We start from the raw sequence: 12,759 nt of genomic DNA on the forward strand, positions 1-12,759 counted from the left end.
TTTGAAGCCCTGCAAATGGCGAGCTTCCTACTTGGGCACTTGGACACACGGCCACGCAGGCTGGGGGGTGGGGGGCCACGTGCTGCGCTTGGCTGACACGAGTCCCCCACAGAAGGCCTGGCCCCGCGTGTCACTGCCACGAGGTACATGCGTGTGCGGTGCAGGCCACGATTGTGAAGTGACGAGTGACGCGAGGGCGAGCAGCAGGACGGAGCCGACTCACGCATGTACTACGTCTTCACGTGGAAAGGCCTCGGCAGCCGCCCGGGCCAGTGGGATCGCGCCACGTGGCCAGGCGCCGGCGCCGCCCGCAGAACGGAGGACGCGCACTTTCTCACTGGACGGTGGCCCCAGCGTGTACCACATGTGTGTGCGTGTGCCTACCGACTATGGAAAAGCAGAACTGGAAGAGCCTGGAAGGTGGCCCCGGCACCGGCAGTGCCGTCCGCTCGTGCGGTGGTGGGCCGGCGGCCGGCGGGTGTGGATGCGGAGCGGAGTCCTACTTGTCCAAGTGGGAGGGAGAGAGAGAAAGGAGCGGCCTGGGTCGGCTCGGCTCGGCTCGGCGCCCTTGGTGTTGATGAACAGCTACCGATGAATGAATGAATGAATGAATCAATGAATACAACTACTCCCTTCATTTTTTTTACTCCGCATATAAAATTTGGTCAAAGTCAAGCGATGCATAGCTTGATCAAATATATATCAAAAGATACCAACATCTACAATACCAAATCTATACGCTATGAAAGTTAATATCATGATGCATCTAGTAATACTGATTTCACATCATGAGTGTTAATATTTTTTTTTTCATAAAGTTGATCAAAGTTTACGAAGTTTGACTTTGACCAAATCTTATACGCGGACTAAAAAGAAACCAAGTGAGTACTATACAACCAGCCCTTGGATCCGCTGCGGCAACGCGCGTCGGTCAGTCGAAACGAAGGCGCATTATCCTTTCACATGATTTCATCGGCAGCGGGAAGGATAATAAACAGTAGAATTCTGGGGCGCCGGTGCTCGCCGAGCTCTTCTGCTGGATCCCCGTTTCCTTTTGGCTCTTCTGTTTGCAGGACGGCGACCTCCCCCCCTTGTCCCGTTCCGGGGCCGGAGGATTCCCGTGGGCGGCGAACCAAGCATCCGCCCGTCCGTTTCGACGGCGACTTGAATCGCACGCACGGCGCGGCGCGGGCGGCTGGTGTCATCACCCATGACACGCGGAGCGACAGTGACGGGAGGATTATGTATGTACGGACGTCGAGGCAAACCCTTGGTTTGCCGGACAGTGGAGAAAACAGAGAGGGCTTCCCAACATTCAATCGAAAAAGGAGAGGAAGAAGAGAAGGATTACAGACAGGGATTCCACGTGCAAAAAGCTTGAGAAACAAGATTACACGCACCTCCTTCGGCCGACGGGCAGCCCTTCTTTTCTCACTAAAAACAGGCCCATTCGTCGTCGGGTTCCGCCTCCTCGGCTTGTGCGCCAAGCTTGACGATGTCCTGTCCTCAACCAGGATCTTCCCGTCTGTAATGTGATCCAAGCATAAATAAGACAGATCAGTACGTGTCAATACGGTCAGGGGACATCGGATGTCCTAGTAGTAGCCATCGTTAGGCTCCCTTTATGTTGGGAGAGGCTCCCGATGAGCTCCTCGATGCCTGCACTCTCCAAGCTGTGCTTCAGGCACGCGGCCGCGGCTGCCACCTCCTCCGACGTGACCTTACTTACCGTCTGCATGGTCCCTTCAGGAAACTGCCATGATGCCAGGATAAAATATCGTGTTAACAATACGATACAAGGTCTTGGTCTGATGGAATTCTACATCCGTCATCTAGACTTGTCTAGACAACACAGAATTCAAGGGTTACTACCTGTCGAGACAAGCTGCCAGCCATCGCCGATGGCAGTGTCTACATCATCGATTTCCTTTGTGAGTTCCTTAAGCATGGCATTTGTCTGACAAGAAAGAGCACAAGAACACACCAGATGTTACGCACCAGAGATGGCCAGGATGAAGAAACAGACTGGTAAATTATCAGGATGGACAATGTTCATTTCAACAGAAAGCGGACAACTAAACTCATGACGTCCAAGTTGGTTAATTTCATTTTTGTTAACACTACAGACCTACTTCTCTTTTCAAATAACTGATCAATTACGATAAGTATTTTGGAATGGAGGCAGTAGTTTACATGAGTATGCCAGTGAGGCAAACAAGTATTCTATTGATATCTTACCGATGCAGAAGACAAAAGAGCTAATGCCTGACTAACTTTGCAAAGCTCTTCCTGTTTCTCTAACATTCTGTTTCTTGCTAGATCACCAGCTTCTTTGACACCGAATTTATTGAAGGACGCGTCCTTGTCTTTCAACTTCGCCATGCCCTCTTGTTCATGTTCTTCTTCGTGCAACATGTGTAAACAAACTTTTCAAGCCAAAAAGGCGTCAGAGAATAGACAGAGTTAAAGGACAAGAAACATTAGTAGTAACTTATCAATAGCAGTGGGCATAAATGGAAATGGACTCCCCTGGCCCTACCCCCAGCCTAGAGTAGCTAAGGGTGGAAGTAAAATCAACTCTTGTTCATACATAGCTTTTCTGGTACGAAATGGGCCACTTCAAATAGGTTCATTGCTCCGGTCAGAATGTAATTAATCCGGCATTAGGAAATGGCAACTGATATGCCTTTTAACTATAAAAAGGTAAACTAAAATAGAAATAATGTTACTCCCAAGTAAATATTAGATGACCTTGATAAGTTTATCTTTTTTCTGATTTAAAAATATGAAAGATAGGAACCAATCCATCAATACTGCGTAGGAATAGGGACCCATTTCACATAAGTGTTCATAAGGATATGATGTACATGTGTCCGTTTATATGCTGAGTGTATTTGCATATTAGTGTGTGTACTATATTATAAAATACTAAAGTATTTTTTATGAAAACTATATCATGTAAAATTCCTCTAATCTAAACAAAAAGAGACGTTAAATTAAACGGCTGAACCCATCTAGAACTATTATCGAATAAAACATACAGAACCGATAAAAAAAATATGGGATCGACTAACACGGGATATGATAAGGCCACCAAGGCACCAACCGGTTAACCAAATCCTCAGGTTAAACACATATAGTGGAAATACTAGCTTAAACACATAAACACTCACTTCTCACACTCAATGCATGTTGATCTCTGTCCGGCAGAAGGCCGGTCATCAACTTTGGAGACACAGTCTGACAGTTTGGCTATTACAGTACTACTCCTACATGGCTACACATCAACCAAGTCACTCGACCACGCCCTAACCAGTCTCCGCTGGCCGGCTGGTCGGCTAACAACTCGCTGCTCTCTAATCCCCGTGGACGGCGACCCATCCGAAGTCGAGGTGCGCGGCCACGGCGGTGAGGGCGCACACGACGCGAGCAACGCCGAAGGAGACGGCGCCCTCCACGCCCAGGAGCCTGTCGGCGACGGCGTCGAGGGCGAGGAAGATGCAGACGGCATTGAGGGCGAGGACGAGTAGCAGCCCCCCGCGGAGCAGCAGCCTCTTCCAGCGGACCAAGTGCATGATCGTCCCTCCTCCGTTGGCGGCGAGCGCCGCCATGGCGGCGAAGAGGACCAGCCCTGCCGCCAGCAAGACGGGGACGAAGAGCCGCCGCCGGGCGGCGTCGCGCTCGCTGCCGCCGGTCGCCAGGATGAGGACGGCCGGGAGGAGCCAGAGGAGCGGCTTGCTGGGCGAGTCGTGGAAGGCCATGGCAGCCAGCCTAGGGATCTCTCTCGTCTATACTTTCGCTCACTGTGTGTTGTTGCTGGGTGCTGTGAGCATGCATACGGTAGGGTAGCGGCATTTTTATAGTAGTAGCCGAAGCCACAGGAGGCTCACAGCGGTGGCATAATTTGTCCTGTGCCATTGCTCTTGTGGCAGCGGGTTGATGGAGGCCGATCGAGTGCGTGTATTCAAAGCTCTGCTGCTGCGCCTGAGTGCACAAGAGATTTCCGTATCCACCGTATCACGCGAAGCAGTACTAGCCTGACATTGACACAGAGAGAGAGGGGGGGTGTGGCAAGCATGGCTTGGCTTGGACCGACGGTCAAAGGCCTAGACTAGCTGCACCGGACTGCCACGGCAGAAATGAGATACGCTGCACAGTTGAGGATCAACAGCAGCACGCGTACAGCACGTCGTAAGTCTTCATCATAGCAGCAGCAAGAGAGCATGCATGCTACTAGTACGCGTGATCACCACAGAGCAGGCATGCATTCCTCTTGGCAAACGAAGCAGCAGTACTTGCGAGCCTTAAACTCGGGTGCGGGTCACACATGCATTTTGGTATTGTCACGTCGGTGGCTCGGTTACCACGACCTTATATCGCCCACCGTTCAGCCGCGGTACGCATGTTTGGCAATGGGGTACATTATGCATGTCCGAACTGTAGGAAAGGTGTTCCCGCCAATCAAGTTTATGTAGTATCTCGGGTGCAGCTGCCTCTTGTCAAGCAAGTGAACCTCCGTGTGCTTGGCACTTGGGTGGCCGGCCGGCCTGCGGCCATGCTACAAGGCAAACCCGTTCGTCTGGTCAAGCTCCTGCTAGTCGTGCACCATTGTTGCCCCGCCACAAGCCTGCTCTCTGTAAATGCTCCTGCATGTAGTACCTTCATCTGCCAATGATTTTCTTCTTCTTCTTTTTTTCCGAAACAACCTGCCGAGAATTGAGGCCGAGCCTTTTTACCCGCTCCACACTTTATACCCGTCTGTGCGTCCATGCTTTCGACCGCGCGCGATTTGGCCTTGACCGGTGCACAAAACGCAGCGCCTGCTCTTCTTTCACAATAAATGGCAACATGCATGCTATGCGGGAAAACGAGGATCTGATCGTGATCGATCGCTGCGGGAAGAGATCGAAAAAGATCCACCCTTGTCCTGGTGATGGATCGGAACGACGATCCGCTGCTTCCTCGTTTTCCTCTGAGACGGCCGGTACTGTGCTGACACATGCGTTTACCCAGACAACCCACAAAGGGAAATAATATAAAGTACTAACATGTAGTGCTCCTAAATATTTGTTGTTGGAAAGAATTAGATTAATTCTTTTCAACAATAAATACTCACTCCATCTCAGTTTGTAAGTCCGGTACGTGTATCTAGATCGTTAATTTAACCAACTTAATGATAAACATATATTATAAAAAATATATCATTAAAAATTTTAGATGTTCTATTTTTAATGATATAATTTTTATATTAAACAATAGATTTTATATAAGTTAAATTGACGACCTAGGTACACGTGTGTGCCTTCTAAACTACGATGATGATAGTATTATGGTACAGAGGAAGTATATGTTATTAGTCTATAAGGGTGTGTCTATGTCTCAGTCGACTGAGACTTCACGAAATCACAGTCAAGTAGTATAGTATGCAAGAAGAAGAAAAAACTGGAAAAAATTATCTGTACGAATCTCAATGCAAAATCAACGGATTATAGTAAGTCTCAGTTGACTGATTTTTAGCAAAATCGTTAGTTTAACTTGCTATCTTCACGATGAGTATTAACATAGAGATGATAACATTTTTTTTTCATTTATTAAGTTATAGATTCATCCTGTCTTGATATATGTTATGTTATTTATAGCATAAGTAACTAGTTATGGTGGGACGGTGGACAGCAAAGTTGCATCACACGGGCTTACTTTTTTTTAAGTAATACTTCCTCCAAATTAAGTGTGGCTGTTTTTTTCAAGATCCAACCGTGGCTGTAATGAGTGTCTCTAACGTTTCAATATATATGCAGATTCAGTCATTTCACCAACAACTAATCCTGGATGATGGAGTACTTTTCATAAGATGAAATCACTGATGCTCATGGCAATGGACATTATCATAATGGGTTGCTGGCACATATGAATGCAGAAACTCCTGGATATTCAAAGCAATAATGCCCTTTGTTCAGTCTTGGAGATTCTTGCTCCGAAATGATCTAAAGTTGATCCTCTTAAGGACTAAAATCAAGCATATATAGAGATGCATTCAAGCAGTGGATTGAAACAAATTTACTTTAGTTTCTTAATGAATCTTCCTAGAACTAGTGTTGGCTAACTGTTTGGGTTTGTTTTCTATTTTTCACTGCAAATGTTATTTATGACTGAAAATTACCGTAGAGCAAGTGTTCAACGGTCCTCAGTTCAAAAACGAAGAAGATGAAATCGCTATCGCTTGCAAATGTAACCAGCAAACTCGTTCCGTGGCGCAATGGTTGTGCCAATTGTTGTGACCAGAGAGTTTTAGCTTTGTTTATCCGCCACAAGAGGATGGGGAGGGTGTGTACATCCTTTTTTTCACGAGATTCAAAATCTAAAACAAAATACCTTGTGAAGTTAGCATCCAAATTATAAATCGTCTTCACCAAAATCTCATATTAACACGTTTGATGAACTTCTTTCGTTCACAACTTGTATTTCGAAAGATAACAAGCTTGTGCTCCCCACTATAACACGTAATCCACAGGGTAACATACTTGTACTCCTCGGGGAGCTAGTGTAATCGCATGCATCGTAAGTTGCTCTCCTATGTTGTACGGGGTAAGTACTTACGATGTGGCTTCCCATGACACGTGTTGCTTCCCTAGGTGGCAGTGCAACATGTCCTTCGTTGTGGAGCACACCTATGTTGCATGAGATAAGTACGTGAAGCACACATGTGATGCATGTGTCATAGTACATGTGTTGTAGTCGTGTAGCTACTGTCTATGCCACAATACATGTGATGCATGCACTATAGTACATGTTCCACGGACGGCACAATATACTCGCTATAGTGTGTCACAATTGTGGTTCAATGGGAAAGAGTAGAAAAAAAGGAAAAATTAGAAGCACTACCACCTAAGGAAGCAACACGTGTCACTCTTCCGTGCGTCCTTCACCGAAAGTGACCTTTCCGAGGATGCCCATGCCTCCTAATTACTCCCTTTGTTTCTAAATATAAATCTTTTTAGAAATTTTATTAAAACACTACATACAAATGTATGTAGACATATTTTAGAGTATAGATTCATTCATTTTGCTCCATATATAGTCCCCTAGTGAAATCTCTACAAAAACTTATATTTAGGAACAAAGGAAGTAGTTGCTTCCAATATATCATAGAAGAGCCAGCAAGTGAAACATGGGCTGATTTAACAACTGAAATATACAAATATAAAATACCATATAAATCAACCCATTGGGTTTTGGATACTATAGCGACTGAAGTTTCTTTGTACGTGTCTACGTGGGCAACGCAACTGTTACTCGGGCCTCGATTGGCTTTTCCCCATACTTTTTGTTCAAAGGGTTGGTTTGATCTTACTAAAAAAATTAGTTGTTTTATAAAATTTGGAAATGTTCGTCCAACATCTGGTTGTTCCCATTGTAATGGTTTTTTCACCTAATATATATTCCAAATATATTTTTTGGATTAAAAACCCGTTAGATGTTTTTCAAGTTAACATGGCATAGATTTAGGTCCTTTTGTCTTTCTGAGCCAAGTAAATATTGATTAGCACTGGATCATTTTAACTGTCTTGACCTCCATCACCTTCCTCAAGCCCACCTGCATTCGTGCAATAGCTCAGACCTGACGAGTTCTTCCTTTAGTCAAATGGTCCTATGGACGACTTCGAATTGTGGTCGTCATTATGGAACCGACAACGGCAAACTCATGATGGTGATGAGAGAGATATTAGGACCCTGTTTCTTTAAAAAGTCCTAGGATTTTTTTAGTCCTCATTAGAAAGTCTCTAGTCCCTACTCGTTTTTTTCAGGGACTAAACAGGGACTAGAGGTCATTAAATGACATTTCAAAAGACCGTGCTACCCCTAGTAATGTAGTAGAAGTTAAATGACATGCTAAAAGTAGGGGCACTGTTGGAAAAAGTGTCAAAAAAGTTCCAAAAGTCCCTCCCATAGGGACTTCTTCCTTTAGTGTCAAATACCCCCTTTAGTCCCTAAAAGTCCCTCATGTTTCTTTCACATGGGACTAAAAAGGACTTTTTTTAGTCCCTACAGCAAAAAGTCCCTGTAAAGAAACACCCCCTAGGTGTCACCCATGTCGTGCATGACCCCTATTCCTAGGGTAAAGCATTTTTGGATGTGGTGGAGAACGGGATTTCATCATTGACATCTGTCCTTGGGCACCCGGTGCCTCATAGTGGGGAGTAACATATAATAGTATCATGCGTAAGTTACTATTGTATAATACTATCTTCATAGTGCATTGTATCATAAATTAGTATCATAGGTGATCTCATTAATTGACATGCATGACACATAGTAGCATAGCATTTAACATGTTACGGTATCTACCTATGTTACTCTAACCCTCTCTCTTCTTTAAATGTCTGCCACATCAACATGTTTGCTATTCTCAAGTACATGATACTACCTAAGTTACTCCCACTATGGCCAGCCTAACCACACCCGAGAGCTACCCCCGCGGGTCAAAACTAGTCACGGGGGTGTCTTGTGTGTGTTTAATTTCGTCGTTTGGTGAAAAAGATGGGCAATAAATGTCAATCTAACTAAACCTATGCATTGTGACCGAAAAAAGTGCGTAAGAGAGATTAATCCGGTAGTTGTATATTTCAGGTTCTTCACCAGACCAATCTCTTCAGAGGGTTATCGTTCCACTCAAATACCTTTCTCGATGTAATTCTCGTTATGTTTGAGATGCTTTATACTTTCGGCGAATTTTTATAACAGGTCTTATGCTTTTCGCTAAAAAAAATACATTCCAAGGTAGATAGTATACTTACCTCCTAAAAACTTCTCATCATGGGCTAGATACTCATTAGCACGAATTATGGCCCATCCTATCCTATGCTTTGTAGGAGCAAGTGGAAACTTCGCTCGAAAAAAAAGGAGCAAGGAAAACACACAAGTATTCTTCTCGCATTTGTCTCAAAGAAAAAGTATTCTTCTCCCATTTTAATTAGGCAGGAACAATTTATGGGTGATCGGTTCAAAGTTCACAACCTACATGTGACGGATTCGAGTCACCAAACATCACAGGTGAAAAAATCACACAAACAAACCAACGAAAGGTTGCAATTGTTCACGCTGCTCACATGATAACGAAACGATATTTCTCAAGACAGTGACAACATCAACATATATTATTATCATGGTATCCTAGCTTCTGCAGTAGAGCATAACCAGATTTTTTCTCTTCAGACTCTTCGTTCGACAATACAGCAGCAAAAAAGAAAAAAGAAAGACCGTATGCGTGCTCGTGTAATCTTTTACAGTATGTATGTATGTATGTATGTATGTATGTATGTATGTATTCGACATGTCAGGTGGACGATGCGGTGATCCTCCAGCTCCATCAGCACCCCGCGCGTTGGCGCGCCTACGTACGTACACAGAGACCTGGCCCCTGTCATTTCCTGCCGGACAAAAACGCAGAGGAAAATCTTTCAGTGTTCAGATATCTGGATAAGCAGCAGTACCGTTCGGTACTGCTCAGCGACTACGATGTACTCATCCTTTTTCGGATTTTGAGCCTGAAACCCTTCAAGTCGCCGGGATACGGACCAGATCTTGAGCGACTCCTTCCATGCCCCCTGCTTCATGCAGTGCGCGTAGATCTTGTCCAGCCGGACGATCATCTCCGAGAACGTCGGCCGCGCCATCGGGTGCGTCTCCCAACACTCCTCGATCAGCCTGCCATTGCACATTTGCACACGCGCAGGGTGGAAGAACAAGGGTTTTCAGATTCAGAGGTCAAAGTGCTTTCCAGATTCAGAAGAAAACTCACGCTTTGAAGTCTGCAGGGTATCCCTTGAGCTTGCCCTTCAGCGACGGCCGCATCCCCTCGCATCGGGTTATGACGGTCGAGGATTCCATGTTGGGTAGCCCTTCGACCATCTGATGATCACATCGCGCGACAAAAGGTTGAGTTGATGATGATCATATGGACTATGAATTTATCATGTCTGAAACTAGGCAATATCACAGTACGCAGCTGCATATGGGACATAAACTTATGCTGACCTCGTAAAGGATGAAGCCGAATGCGTACGCGTCGACGCTCATGTCGAACACTTCGTTTCTGTGCAGCTCAGGCGCAGTGTAGTAACCTGAATCACAGGAGAGTGCGATTAAGTATATGTCAGCGAAGCATTATCTGAAATGTTTCCCATTTTGTTGCTGTTGAAAGTGGACTTACTGAAGGTGTCGACGATGGCCTCGTGGTCCATCAGTTTCACCTTGTCAGGAGCGATCTTGGACAGCCTCATCAGGCCGAACCCTCCGACCTTCATTAGGCCTCCATTATCCAGGAAGATATTTCTGGCACCTTACCAAGATTCAAATAGTAAAGTACGGCACAACCACCCAAATATGCGCGTCGTATTTATGATTATTCCAAGAGAAATGCAAGCAGGAGAACAGACAACGCAAGGTTGCTTCATTTCCTCATCTTACTTTGGCTTTAGGTCGCAGTGGATGATGGGGTCTGGTCTGCACTGATGCAGGTAAGTCATGCCCCTGAACATCCATAGGTAGAGGCGACGAAAAAAAAAACATTAGCACCGCCGATGCACATTTCGACATGGAATGTTATCTTTGGTCGAATGAAGAACAATACGACACAATGTTTACAGTTATCAAATCTTCTGCTGGGACCAGGAGTTAGATATACCTGGCAATATCAAGGGCAAATCTTAGCACCTTCTGGCCATGCAGCCTTCCTTTCCTCTGAATAAGGCTTCCTAAGTCAGCCTGTGTTTTAGAACAACTGCATGACTTAGTCCATCTAAGGATATATAGTTATGTAAGCTAGATATAATGGCTTAAGTAACATTATAATTGTGAAATTCTTAATACATTTGCATGGTATTCCGAAACAATCATCATGGGTATGTTCTGTGTGACGGCTCCGATGAACTGAACGACGTTCGGGTGCCGGACCTTCTCGAATACCGTCAGCTCATGCCTGAAAGAGTTTCTGTAACAAATGAAAGGAAACATGATTTTGTTTTTGTTAGATGAATTAATTGGTTGGTGTCTTTGGAATGAACAATTGAGCATCGGGATCTGCATCTCACATGGCTTCCTGATCGCAGTAGGTTTCTCTGTCTACTATTTTAACTGAAACCTTGGTGCCGTTCCATTTTGCAACTTGGTACGTGCCCTGTTCGATGGGTACACCGTTAATTTCCCCTCTTATTTTTCACTAGCCTCATGCTATTTCTGTCATCTGAACCGAAAATGGAAAGAAAACAGATTGCACTACCTTGAGCACTTCATCCCCTTTCCGGAACTGGAGCTCGCCGGGGTTCAACTCGTATTCCGGTATCTCCCCGGGGTTCGACACCATCATCGGCGTCCTCTTGTTTCTCTGCAAATTACAGACGGTCAGAGACAGAGACCAACACATAAACCACAAATCCATCTATCAGACAGTTGATGTGGTCAAAAGAAAGATGTATACCGGGATCTTTGCGCCATGAGATTTCAGAAGATCGTAGATGTCCATGTGGCCGTAGCACTTGGAATCGGCCACGGCCTGCATATGATCAGAGAAACCAATGAGACATCCATCGTCTGATGCTGAATAATTTGGATGAAGTGATGAACTGGAATGGTGGATGACCGACCGTGCTGCCCCATCGGTCGCGGGCGTCGATGTTGGCCTGCCAGTCGAGCAGCACCCGGACGACGTCGTGGTGGCCCTCGCAGGCGGCGATGTGCAGCGCGGTGCGGCCGTCGAGGTTGATGCTGTTGACGTCGACGTCGCCTTGGAGCAGCGCCTCGACGCCGTGCGCGTCGCCCTGGCAGGCGAGGAAGAGCAGCTGCATGGTGGTGTCGAGGTTGTCCGGCAGGGCGAGGTCCTGGTCGGCCTGGGAGCCGACGGGGCTCTGGCTCCGGCCGCGCCGCCGGTTGGGGTCCATGGACGACTGCCGCCCGAACAGGTAGCGGTTGGCGGCGCGGCCCGAGCGTGGGGACTCCAGCGACGTCTGCTGCCGGAGCTCCCCCGACGGGCCCTGCTTGAGGGACCCCGCCGACGCCTGCCGCTGCAGCGTCACCTTCGTGCCGGGCTCCATTGGCTCAGCTCCTCCTCCTCCGAATCAAGCGACCGGTGCTCCCTCTTATTCAGGCACGGGTCACGAGCAGAGGCAGGTGTGATGGATGGGTCGATCGTGGCGGCGGCGGCGGCGGATCGGGGTCCCCGAGGCACGAGGGGGTGCGCCGGAGAGCCCCGCGGAGATGGAGAGAGCTTGGGCGGTGGTGGGCTGGGGTGGGGCGCGGAATGAGGAAGGGGAGGAGGAGAAGGAGTGAAGGAGAGGCGAGGAGATGAGAAGACGGGAGGAGGGGGCAATGGAGGAGTGGACGGAAGGCCTTGCTTCCCGGAGGAGGCCAAGGAAGTAAGTTGTTAAAGTTAGGAGAGCGCGGGCAGGAAGCATGGGAATGGGATGGAGCCCTTTTGGCGCGTGTTTTTAAAATGCCGTTGGGTAGTGGGAGTGCTAACCGTCGCTGTCGGGAAACGGTAGTCAGAACCGAGTAGGAAAGCTACCAGTAGTGTCTCTTTCGAGCTTAGTATAATCTTCTAAATAATTATAATTGAACAAAATTAGCATAGTTTTTTTGTCAACTACAATTATTTAAGAACGGAATGAGTAGTTTCAGCCAGTGCCGGGCCGGCAAAGTCAGAGACCCTGTGCGAAACTTTAAAATGGACCCTACCTCACTTTAAAAAACTACTCCCTCCGTTTC

The 12,759-nt window shown here is 46.7% G+C and overlaps 1 protein-coding gene across 1 annotated transcript; it reads right to left on the reverse strand.

The window, feature by feature from the left end:
- Positions 1 to 9,124: 9,124 nt before the first annotated feature.
- Positions 9,125 to 12,422, reverse strand: LOC123440619 (integrin-linked protein kinase 1-like). The gene is made up of 12 exons (XM_045117184.1): positions 11,643 to 12,422; positions 11,477 to 11,551; positions 11,279 to 11,383; positions 11,091 to 11,176; positions 10,870 to 10,990; positions 10,685 to 10,764; positions 10,468 to 10,530; positions 10,211 to 10,332; positions 10,036 to 10,121; positions 9,800 to 9,909; positions 9,577 to 9,705; positions 9,125 to 9,428 (listed from the first exon to the last, which is right to left on the reverse strand). Exons 1-12 carry the CDS (start codon positions 12,087 to 12,089, stop codon positions 9,422 to 9,424), a joined length of 1,431 nt encoding a protein of 476 aa, XP_044973119.1. The 5' UTR covers positions 12,090 to 12,422; the 3' UTR covers positions 9,125 to 9,421.
- Between the last annotated feature and the right edge of the window lie 337 nt (positions 12,423 to 12,759).

The sequence above is a fragment of the Hordeum vulgare genome, chromosome 3H (genome assembly GCF_904849725.1).
Source record: "Hordeum vulgare subsp. vulgare chromosome 3H, MorexV3_pseudomolecules_assembly, whole genome shotgun sequence".
Lineage (NCBI taxonomy): Eukaryota > Viridiplantae > Streptophyta > Magnoliopsida > Poales > Poaceae > Hordeum > Hordeum vulgare.

What these genes read in the sequence shown, in the direction of transcription:
- LOC123440619 (XM_045117184.1), bottom strand. Translation starts at nt 12,089, where the DNA reads ATGGAGCCCGGCACGAAGGTGACGCTGCAGCGGCAGGCGTCGGCGGGG. An exon ending in TTTGCCCTTGATATTGCCAG is followed by an intron (nt 10,531 to 10,684) that starts GTATATCTAACT and finishes ATGGATGTTCAG; the next exon opens with GGGCATGACTTACCTGCATC. An exon ending in TACCCTGCAGACTTCAAAGC is followed by an intron (nt 9,706 to 9,799) that starts GTGAGTTTTCTT and finishes GTGCAATGGCAG; the next exon opens with GCTGATCGAGGAGTGTTGGG.